Source organism: Marmota marmota, unplaced genomic scaffold, assembly GCF_001458135.2.
Source record: "Marmota marmota marmota unplaced genomic scaffold, marMar, whole genome shotgun sequence".
NCBI classification, from domain to species: Eukaryota; Metazoa; Chordata; class Mammalia; order Rodentia; family Sciuridae; genus Marmota; species Marmota marmota.
Genome location: NW_025999949.1, coordinates 18506990 through 18519380, shown reverse-complemented (window position 1 = coordinate 18519380; position 12391 = coordinate 18506990). Strand labels below are relative to the sequence as shown.

Sequence of the window (12391 nt, the reverse complement as noted above, 5' to 3'; positions counted from 1 at the left end):
CCAGTTTGACATCTTTGTCCTGAACATCTAATGCAGATCTCTTGATTTGGTTTTAAAAAGACTGCAAGAGAATTTATGTGTGCACAGGTGTTCATGTTCTCATGTACACCTGTATTTGTGTGGGATTATGATGGTATGGGGGAGTCTACTTTATTGAAGCTTATGACATACATATTCTTTCAGTTCTGAGGTGGAAATGGAATAGCCACCTGTATATTTGAAATATATGCAACTTAATACTTGAAAGACAAAGGGAAACTTGTGAGCTCATGAATACCTGGCTATTAGAAACCTGAAAGCTCAGTCCAATTTATTGTCCTTTTCATTGGTTTAACAAGAAACTTTCAAAATATACAACTGAAATTTATGGATAAATATGAAATGTAAAGTATCATAAATAATTTTATGAGGAAAAACATTTTTTTTTTTTTTGTGAATCACAGAGACAACAGAAATGGTATTGGGGTGAGAAGGTTCATTTTCATTTGAAAATTTTAGAAGTCTTATTAAAATAGGATAATACATTGAATTTATCTTCACTTGTAAGGCCAGTTTCTACATGTATTCGTAGGGCTAATAAAACCATGATTTAAGGTGACAATGTTTCATTGTTTGCTAGCAGATTTGCAAATCATTCAGATTCATGCTACTCCTTACCTTTAAGGCTCTCTGAATAGGTTAGACATTTAATTAAGTTTTTAACTTTTGATTTAAATCCCAAAGAAATCTATTTTCTTGTAGTTTGTGAGGTCTTCCATAGGAGGACATTTTATTGATAAATTCTTTGAAAGTACAGGTGTTTGAAAACACCTATTTATATTATCCCAGGTGGACCTATTTATATTAAAAAAAAAAAAAGAAAAAAAAAAAAAGCCTTATGAAATCTGGCCTAGCAGCTCTGAAGATGAGGAAACAGTGATGCCCATGAGTGGGTATTTATAGAAAGTGATGTTAGGAAGCAGAGAGGTGGAGAGCAGGCCTGTATATAGAGCTGCTTGCTAAAGGGTGAAGTCAGAACCATCAGAAAAATAAAAGCAACTTCAAAACAAGAAAGTATTACCTAAAAAGATGAATCAGATACTCCAGAAGAGGCATAAGACAGTATTAAATTCTAGAGCTGAGTGGAATCTTGAGTGGCATCCATGCTGCCCTTGGGGTTTCCCTGGGTTTACTTCAAACAGGGCAACCCAGGGGGAACCCTTTCTGTTTTAATGCTTTTGAGAAAAGGCACAACCACAACTTGAAATCCAATTCAGGGCTTTCTTCTCACTTTCAGGAAACACCTGGGCTGAGAACCAGAATGAATGGGAGGGACAGATAGGGAGCAGTGTCCCAAACTCTGAAAACAGGAGCAGCCTGTTAGAAGAAGTTTGAAAGAAAAAAACCTTCCAACTTTGGGCTGGGCTTCATGTTTTCAATTTAAAGACTCTCTCCCTTATTGGTCATTACCCAAATTTGAAAATTTTTCTGTGTGGGAGAATTTCGAGGGAAATATGATGGGGTGCCCGGGATGGATTTATATTTTGATCACGACTCTTATATCAATTACGCTTTTTCCCAAGAGGCTATACATTTTCATTATTTTTTTTTCCTGTATATCTGTGGAATAAATGACACCAGAATTCTCCAACCCTCTCTGTGTATGTGGACAGTGAGATGGGATATTCTAAAAAAAAGGTTTTTGAATGAAATAACAAATTATGATTTATATTGGTATTTCTTTAAGTCATGAAATTATACTTCTGTGAAAAATAAGGAGTGTATGGCACTGTTGGTATGCATATCAGGTATATATTTAATTTTAAAATCCAATGTCCTTTTGAAAAAATAACAAAATATATTTGTAAGGTTCTGTAACATTTGTTATTCATGATTCTAGGACTGACTTTATCATTGAAGTAAAATAACATCATTTAAATATATGATTTTAAAGGCAGCAATGTAATTTGAATTACATAAAAATATTGGCAAGTGCCTCCTAAGATCTAATTTGAAGGCCCTATCACACTTACTACGTATTTCTAACTTAATACTTCTGAGTACTTTGTGTTTGCTTGCTCTTTAGAGTTTGTCTTCTTTTTTAGTTTCAAGCTTTTGTGGGGCTCTCAGGAAAATCATGGGAGGCCACAAGTTCATGGTTCCTTGTGTGTTTTTTTTTTTTTTGCCATCCTCTCATTGAGCTAAAGAACTAAGGTGCTCAGGTCCATGTTCTCTTGATTTAGGTCAAGTAAAGGGGGGCTTGGAATTTAAAACTCAGATGTATAATCAACTAATCTTTCCACATTTGGTGTTGAATCGGGCACAATAAAAAGAAAAGTCCCCCCAAAGCTGTTCTCTGGTGTAGGAAGAAAGACATGGAACCTGGGCCAGGAATTCAACAAACACACACACAAATAAATAAATAAATAAAAGCAAGCTAGAATGAAGAGGATGAGATACAGAATTCCTAGAAAATGAATAGGACCCCAAACTTGTCATGAAAGCAGGTAGCCAAGATGCATCAGGACCTGGAAAGGCAAAGTGAACATTCTCCTACTCTCTGCTGTTCTCTTTTACTGAAAAAGCAATGGCAGCTCAAATTTCTTAGGGTTAGAAGAGGCTTTGTATGGCTCAAACTATCTTTGCATTTTTCTGTCCCTGTGATTCCTGTCAGCACCGAGCGAATTTGGGCATAGATATCCCCTAATCCCCACAGGCTCAGGAATTCACTCCTGTTTGAAGCTGTGGATAACACAATCTTGAGTATTTTTTATGAGATGTATCTTTGCTTTATGAATGTAAATGCAGCTCTAACAAAGCTGTCTTCAGTCTAAAGCTTGGTCAGGAGGGCTGTGATAAGGGTCAACCCTTGAGTGAGAGTCAATTATATTGAAAAACAAAGCAAGGCACAAAGTGAAAGAATGATTAATAGTAAAAATCATTTTGATACTATGCATGAAAAAAGAGCACAAAATGATGAAGCATTTGCAACAGATTTTGTTTGTTTGTTTGTACTAGGGATTGAACCTAGGGGTGCTTAGCCATTGAGCCACATCCCCAGCCCTTTTTAAGATATTATATTTAGAGACAGGGTTTTGCTGAGTTGCTTAGGGCCTTGCTAAATTGCTGAGGCTGGCTTTGAACTTATGATACTCCTGTCTCAGCCTCCTGAGCTGCTGGGATTACAGGTGTGCACCACTACTCCTGGCCTATATGGATATTTTGAAAGTAAAAAAGATATAGGGAATAGATTAAGATAAGGAGAATATGACGGGCATAAGTGCAGGAAAATTTCAAATGCTTTCTGGGACCCCTAAAGGAGACAAGGCAGGTCAAAAACAAACAAACAAACAAAAAAAACCTGTGAATGACATGCCTGTAGGTCTCCTCCTCTCTCAGCAGAGCTGAGCAGGCTTCTGTATGCAGCTCATTGGAGTGAGAACTGCTCACCATTTATTAGCTGCTAATGCAGTGATTCTATCTAACCACTAGCCTTAAAAAAGGAATATTCAACTATAAGTTTTTCCTTATCTTTGTTTTTACTATAGGACCATCTTTTCTTTTTTTCCCTTTTCAATTCCTTCTCCTTGCCATGGTTTCCTGTGGTTCAGCATACGCTGTTCTTAGGTTGGCCAAAGTCAATAGAAAAAATGTGGTTTTTAGACCAGAGGTAAGGCACTGCAGTGGAAACTGACATTATTTCCTAAACTGAACTGATGTGGTTTGTATGTATTTCAACATCACAGAATCAACCATGCGAAAGCATTTCACATTTCATGGTCTAGTGAATCTGTTTGCTTTAGTTCAACTGATCTGATGCCATAAAGGTTAGCATTGGGTGATTCTGATTATAAAGAAGACAAAGGACTCAGGGATGAGCAGGATGTTCAATTACATGGTGTGGATGAACTGGGAAATGTCACTTAACATCTTTTCTCCTGTTCTTCACTTTTTCTTGATTTTTAAAAGTGATACATGTGGATTATTAAAAAAATGAAATTCATAAACATGGAAATAAAATTAAAAATAGCATGTTATAAATAATACTTGTTAATGTATTTACATGTACTATATATTGTATGACATGTTTTATACACACACATGCATATATACATATGTGATATATAGAAGAAAGTAACCAAGCGATTAAAAAAAAATCCAGAGAACTACCCACAAATTTGTAAAACGCCAGTAATTTCAAATTACAGAAATTAATTTTCTCAGTCATTTTCCAGAGATATAATTCCTGTAAACAGTTTCTTACAGGGAAGAAAAAGGTTAATTCATACCTGCACATTTTCTTAATCCCTTTACTCTCAGTCTCTCCCTCCCTCTCTGTCTCTGTCTCCCCTCTCCAGCTCTGACTCTGTTATTTCCATCCTTATCTCTTGTCCTTAATGCTCTCTTTATCTCTCTTTTTTAGCACAAAATCTAATACATAATCCTTAATACTGTAACACTATTATGTACTTTGTTCTTTTTTTTTTTTTTTTTGGTAATGGGGATTGCACTCAGGGGCACTAGAACTCTGAGCCACATCCCCAGCCCTAGATTGTATTTTCTTTCTTTCTTTTCTTTTTTCTTTTTCTTTTTTTTTAAGAGACAGGGTCTCACTGAGTTGCATAGCACCTTGCTTTTGCTGAGGCTGGCTTTGAATTCAAGATCCTTCTTCCTCAGCCTCCTGAGCCACTGGGATTACAGGCGTGTGCCACCTTGCCAGGCTACTTTGTTCTTTTCAGATATACACAACGATACAATATATTTTGACATATTATACACACATGAAGTATAACTTATTCTAATTAGGATCCCACTCTTGTGGTTGTACATGATGTGGAGTGTCACTGGTTGTATATTTATAAAGGACCATAGGAAAGTTAGGTGTAATTCATTCTGTATTTCCTATTACCATCCCGACTCCCTTCCCTTCATTCCCCTTTTCTATTCCAATGAACTTCTATTCTCCTACCCCCACCCCTTATTGTGTGTTAGCATCCACATATCAGAGAGAACATTTGACCTTTGTTTTGGGGGAGGGGGTTGGCTTATTTCACTTAGCATGATCATCTCCAGTTCCATCCATTTACTGGTACTTTGTTCTTAAAAAAAAAAATTGTTTATATGTTTTGTGGATTTTCCATTAGCCTATACAGATCTGACTCATTCTTCTAAGGGCAAGCAACATTCCACTTATAAATATAGGGATTCTTTCTTGATGGATGGATAAAGTACCTTTGGTTGACTTCAGGGACCCTTCCTCCTGCACATTAAAAAAAAAAAAAAAAAGCAGTGAATAATGGTCATTTTTTCGTGTGTGTGCATGTATTTTAGAGAACTTTTGCAATTATATATGAGAGGTAATGAAATTTCTGGAAGAGTCATGCACGTTTTAAAATGTTGATAGATGTTTCTAAATTGTATTCTATTTTACAAAAATTTGCATTCTTAGAAACAGTTATCAGTTTATATTTATATTCACCATAAATTAGTTATCTTATTAACTGGGGTGAGGGTCCAGCTTACTTTTCTCCAGTCACAACTTACTGATTAATCCTTTTCTCTTTCTCTGGTTTTAAATGTCATTTTATTATACAATATATTCTCATATATTTAGCATTTATATATGGTTCCTATTCCTGGGACCATATATAACACTGATGTACTTGTTTTCTAGTACCAAGCTATTTTAATTATTTAACTTCAGAATATACTTTTCTGTCTAGTTACCAAATTACTTTTCCTCTTCAGTGTTTTCCTATTTTCATATATTTCTTTTTACATACATCTTTTTTATTTTCTCAAGTTTTAAGAACTGTTGATATATTTATTGTGATTGCATTGAACCTTTAGGGATATATAGGAAAAATTAATATTTTCATAATATTTTTACATCTAAGGTGGTATGAATTTTGATGGAATTAGACCTTTTGAAATGTCTTTTTGTAAAGTTTTAAAGTATTCTTTATGTAGGTTCTATACATGTTATTAAATTTGTTCCTAGACATTTTATCTTTTAGGTACTACAGTGAATAAAATTACCGCTTAATTTTTAAACTTACATTTCCTGTAAATTATGAATTTGTGAAATTTTCATCTCATGGAATTCTTTCTTTTCCCCAAATTTAGATGACTTGAGGTTTCTAGGACTATAATTTTATCACATGAGAATAATGATAAGAGGGTTTGTTCTTGACAAGATGAGATTGTGGAGTTTATGTTTGTATAACACTGGCTATGACATAGATTTTTGGTTAGAAGAGATAGTAAAAGTCTTCTTCTATTCCATCACATATATTCAGACTGTCTTCAGAATATTTGAGCTTAATTTTTCTTATAAAAAGCAATGCATTATTAAATAGGGAAACAAATTCTTATTTCTACTGGGGAAGTAACCTGACACATTTGTAATAATAAATAATAATGAAACCAATAGCTAACAGATTTTACTTTTTCTATGGGTTTGATACCCTGATAAATGTTTTCCTTTGGTTGTTTAACTCTCATTTGCATGGCTTCCCAGGGCCATTCTTCTAGTGTCATGACCCCCTTCCTAAATCATTGCCTTTACCTCTTGATCCTTGCAGTGCTATCCGACTCCCCTTGGACCAACACCTCTGGATCTTGCAAGGGAAGATGTTTTGAACTTCAAGAGGTTGGACCTCCTGATTGTCGGTGTGACAACTTGTGTAAGAGTTACAGCAGTTGCTGTCATGATTTTGATGAGCTCTGTTTGAAGACAGGTATGTCACTTAGGTGTCCTCTCTCTTTCCAGTAGATGGCCTAGAGGCTGATGTTGGATGCCCTGGAGTTGCCCCCTGCTTTGGCCTGTCTGAACTATGGATTTCAGTTTTGTTTCTTGAATGACTGTTGGTCGTGTGATGAACACGTCCTGTGTGAATGACTTGTTCCCACACTGGGCCTTCACATTAGTCATCATATGCTGGTTTTAAAAGTGTTTGTGTATAGGCTTTGGTTCATAGTCACCATTTCTGCCTTTTCTTGCAAATTCCTGTGTTCATTGCCATTGTACATGGGCCCAAAATGTGCACATTCTTAAAGTTTTAGGTTCAAAAAAAATTTTTTTTTTTTTTGTTTACCTGCCCTATTTCTAGCATTTGTTTTCTTTCATCTTATGTAGTGACTGCTGGTCTGCCCTGATGTCGTTCCCTATTTTCTGTACAAATGGAAATTGATTATGGAATTCTATTTGGGGTCTTGTGCTCTGGGTAGCTTCAAATCTTCCTCTAAGATTTCCTGGTTTTCTTTGTATTTCTCACATGGTGGAACAGTCATTAGAATATACAGGCTCTCAGATGAGTGCACATTAGTTGAGAAAAAACACCTTTGGGGACTTTTTCTATCATACTTGTTCTGTTTTCAAAAGTAAACATTTCAGATGGACTTTTAAGATACTTTATGAGGTCACCATCATGCCTCCAGGAAAAGCCTAAGAAAGACAGTGGCCAACCCTGTTCTTATCACCCCTAGAAGGGGATTCCACAGCTCCCTTGACCAGTTATTACTTATTTTCAGACTTTTATGCATGGATGATTCTTTAAAAAGTCTAAAAAATCTCTGTTATTAATTATATTTTCAGTGATATTGTTAGAAATAGAGACACTATTCCCTTTTACTTAAGCCATAGCCCCTTGGTTTATATGAAACTCAATATCAACTCCCATACTCATACTGATTTTTGCCCCTCAGCCCCTGCAAAATAAGAAGAGTTTCATTTTAGACTCTTGCTTTTCATAATATTTTTCCAAGAACATAGCCACCTCTTTTTGTCGTTGTTGCTTCCTTTGGAACTTTCCCCATGTTCCTTAGTTGTGACTCTGCAAACTTAAATGCTGAGACCATTGTAAATGGAGTGTATGGATGGAACAGATGTTCCAGAGAGTTCTTTGGCTTCAAAAATTGTTTCAAGTCAGCAGTCTTTGTTTGCTTGGCACTAAGGATTTTATTATTGCTTTATGTTTGTCGTACCTTCAGTATTTTGTCCCTGACATGCTATGTCAATTTTCTAAAGTCTTGATCTTAGAGTTTCTTGAAAAGTTTAAAGGATCCCCTGGACTCTAGCTTAGCTCTTTCTAAATGTAGCTCATGCCTTTCTCTCAGGCTTAATAAAGATGAACTATAATACCCTTTTGTAAAATGGTTTATTCTCCTATGTTCAAACACAATGTTGATGGTGGCAGGATCAAATATCAAATAACAATAAAAAGTCAAGGGAGAGAGGCGATGTGGCTCAAGGGTAGTGCGCTCAGCTGGCATGCGCGGGGCGTTGGGTTCGATCCTCAGCACCACATGAAAATAAAATAAAGATGTTGTGTCCACCGAAAACTAAAAAATAAATATTAAAAAATTTTCTCTCTCTCTCTTTAAAAAAAAAAAGTCAAGGGAGAAAATCTCTGAGATTCTTCATTGCTGATACAAGCACACTCTAGCAATAAGCATGATGGTTCACTGCAAACTCTGATTACTCTCTGTCTCTGCGTGTGTTTGGTGTGAATGCATGTGTGTATATGCACTTATATATACATATGTAAACGTGTGTTGGAGTATCCATATCCATAAACCTTTCTCCACATCATTCTTTTGAATGTCTACATTCTGCAAAGTGTTGAGACCTAACATTAATGAATCAACATTTATATTCCTTCAACTTTTGCGACTGAGAATAATGTATCAATGAATACCACTCATGTACATAAATACTTTTTTCTATTTCCTTAAGATGAATTCCTAGGTCAAAGTGTATGTGCATTTACAAAATTTAAACATACAGTATAAAATTGGACTCTGAAATTTCATATTGCTATCAAAGGCTCCCAGACCTTTCAGCACTGGATGCTTTTATTTTAAAAAATATATTTTTTTCAGTGCTGGGGATCATACTCAGGCCTCACACATGCTAGTCCAAGTCTACCACTATGTTACATGTCCAGCCTTATTATTTGCATTGAAATCAAGCTGATCAAAGTTAAATAAAGCTACTTCTGAAAATAAATGAGCAGAGCTATGGAGATCATCTCTACAATGATAGATATCCCTATCACCAATCTTTTAAACCATGCATTTTATTGGGTCCCTTAGGACAATAGGGGAATGGGAGAGAGATTTTGCTTGCCTTTCCAGGTACCATTTTTTCCAAAGGAGGTCAATTGTACTTTGAGTTTGTCCCCAGCCTTGAAACATTAGAAATTCATCCAATCTGTAAATCCTCCAAATACCTCTAGGTCTGAGGCTGACTCAGATTTCACAAGCAGATTAAATGATGTGGGATCTGAGCTTTTTTTGTTGGAAACCCATAAGCAATTGTGGCCTCTTTCATTTGGTTTGTATGCAGCAGTGAAAGTGTTTTATTGTGATGATTTCAGCTCGAGGCTGGGAGTGTACTAAGGACAGATGTGGAGAAGTACGGAATGAGGAAAATGCGTGTCACTGCTCCGAGGACTGCTTGCTCAGGGGAGACTGCTGTACTAATTACCAAGTAGTTTGCAAAGGTACATGTCTTGGGATCAGCACGAGATCTAGAAGAATGAAAATTGGTGATACCCTAGGGTATTTTTTTTTTCCCAATATGAGCCCTTTTCTGTTTTTGATGGGGATAACTTAGAAAACACCTTGGACATGGGAGTGTAAGTGGGGGTGGGGTGGAGTTGTCCTTTTTAATTTCTCATGCATTTTTTAGTTTTTCTATCCTGCATTTCCTTAATCTGAAGTAGCAAGGAAATAAAGCCCAATTCCATAATTAGAACTACAATAATGAAGAGACTTTTCACTTTTCTGTCTTAGTTTTGGGTCAGGTTTCCTAAAAGCAGAACCTGAGATAGGAATTTGGTACCTGAAGTTAAGGGCAGGCTTTGTAGAAAAACCATGTGAAAGAGCAAGGGCAGCAGGTTGGGAGGCAGGGGTGGGTGATGTCTCAGGTAAAGATCACCATGGCCTACTCTACTGATGGTTCTGAAAATTAAATCCCAGAGTTGCAGACTTGAGGCAGGAGGGTGTGGCTTTTATATGGAGGGGACACAGCCTAGGGATGGGGGTACTAGCTGATAAAGACTGATAATGCTGCACACCTGAGCCTTATGTGAATGTGTGTTTTCTTCCTATGGTTGGTGGTGGAATATTATGCTTTTATTATAATCATTAACAAGATCAATGACTACAGAAAATATAAAAGATGTAGTTTCTGTCTTTAAGAAGTTTAAGGCACTGTGCCAAGCCCTTATAGATGTTAATGGAAAGACCCAAGATTCTTTATCTATACCTTTTAAGTCACTCTTTAGTTGCTAAACAAAACTCTTTCCCCTGTGTCCTATACGGAACATTTATAAAGAGTTTCTGTTAAAAGTTTTTAGGGAAAGAGCAATTCAGTTCTAAAATGTGTTAGGTGTATAGTTGTGAGAAAATTGTATTATATTAGTGAATGTAGCAAATTTCTCATACCCAAGCAATTACTCTATTATGAATTTCTACTAACCTAAGAATTATGCTTTTATTTTTAAAGATTTTTAAAGAACTAAGAACTTACAGCCCTTTCCTCAAAAGGGAAATTTAAAAATTTTCCTATGCAGTAAGTGCATCAGCCACAAAGGCTTTTAGAAAAAAAATGAAGATAAAAAAACTCTGAGGTATCATTGCTCATTGAATTATTAAATATTAAAGCAGATTTTTCTGGTTTAATATTCTATTTTTAGTACTTTTATGAAGCCCATATGGATGCCCTGACTTACTATGTGTTTAGTAAATCTTCCCCATTTTAAGGAGCATAGTACTTACCCAGTAGTTAAGTAGTTAGATTCTTATTGACTAACAGAGATTTCCAATGCTCTTTAAATAGGAGAAGTTTTTCCATATTAGTGATTGCAAAATTTAAGGCATGCAATTTTTGTTTGTCGTAGAACAATTTAAGGCAAATTCTTTTTTTTTTTTAAATTTCATTTTCTCCAAAGAAAAGCTTTTACAATCTCCACCCCTCCCTTTGGTGTGTGAGTGTGTTACTATAGCAAACTACTTGAGGCTGGAAACTTTATATGGAGAAGAGGTTTATTTAGCTCACAATTTTGGAGGTTGAAAGTTCAAGATTGGGCAGTCTCTGGTGGGGTCTTTCTAGCTATGTCACATCATGGAGAATAGATCATATTATAGTGGGAGGTACATGTGTCATAGAGGGATTTAAGATTGCTGCCAGGCTTCTTATGATAACCCATTCTTTTGGGAACTAACCCAGTCCTAAGAGACCTGCAATAATCTCTTCTGAGGATGGTGCTCCCATGACCTAATTACTTTCCACTAGATTCCACATTTGAAAGGTTATACCACTTCAACACTGCCCCTCTAAAGATCAAACCACACAAACCGCTGGGGACCAACAGCGGTTTTTTGTTTTTCAATATGAACACTTTTCTGTTCTCTATTTTGATGGAGATAACTCAGGAAAGACTTAGGTCTATGCTGTCAGATCCTGGTGCAAGATAGGAGTGAAATTGGTTTGCATTTCTAAAAATCAAGGCCATATACAGATCCATTGGCAAATAATCTCCATATTGTCATCTCCCATTTATCACCCCTGTATATTCTAAACCTTTTTCCCCATCTTAAGGGAAATATGTCATGCTTTTTATGGCTTTGAGATCTTCAGTGGTAGAGAAAAGAATGTTCCATCTAATGACCAAACAGTTTATTTCTGGAGGGATACAAACATGAAATTTTGTTCACTGACGCCACTGGTTTTTTTTAATCTACAAACCATTTAGACTCTCAAGGCTCAAATAAACACCACTTGAGGTTATTAAATCTTAGCTTTCCCACCATGTATGGGTGTACTTTAAAAGCCAAACCAGACACTACACTTTATTTCAGAATTTCACTTTAGATGGTATTCCATTAGCAAGTGTCCAACAGGACACAGATCCTGGGATTATGTGCTTCAAGGCTCTGGGTGTCACACGTAATTAGTCTCCACGATAAACAGACAACGCTTTTCCTTCTAGGAGAATCACATTGGGTAGATGATGACTGTGAAGAAATAAAGGCCCCAGAGTGTCCTGCAGGGTAAGTGTATTTTAATGAATATTATAAAATTGTACTATGTGCCTTCTTAGCGCAGCAGGCAGTGCGTCAGTCTCATAAAATTGTACGTATTATTAGTAAAACGTCACAGAGAATAAATGGTTACTGGATATAAACAATGTAAAACTGAAATCCTTCCTTACAAACTGGTGCGTACTTACAAGTAATCTACCAGTCAAAAGCTATCTTAAAGTTTTAACAGATTTCTTGTCACTTGCGTGGAGTCTGACTATCCCCTATGTTGTCACCTGACTATCACTGAAGAAGGAAACATGTCAGGCATACTCACACACACACACACACACACACACATATATGTATATATACATATACA

General features: G+C 36.1%; 1 protein-coding gene across 16 annotated transcripts in view; it reads left to right on the top strand.

Annotated features, from left to right (window-relative positions):
- Positions 1–12391, top strand: part of Enpp2 (ectonucleotide pyrophosphatase/phosphodiesterase 2) — a 111090-nt gene that overhangs the window by 40707 nt on the left and 57992 nt on the right. For all 16 annotated transcript variants that reach the window (XM_015486402.2, XM_015486401.2, XM_015486411.2 and 13 more), the window contains 3 exons: positions 6564–6719; positions 9360–9485; positions 11979–12039. In XM_015486402.2, the coding sequence (XP_015341888.1) occupies positions 6564–6719; positions 9360–9485; positions 11979–12039 (343 nt within the window). The remainder of the gene's footprint in view (positions 1–6563; positions 6720–9359; positions 9486–11978; positions 12040–12391) is intronic.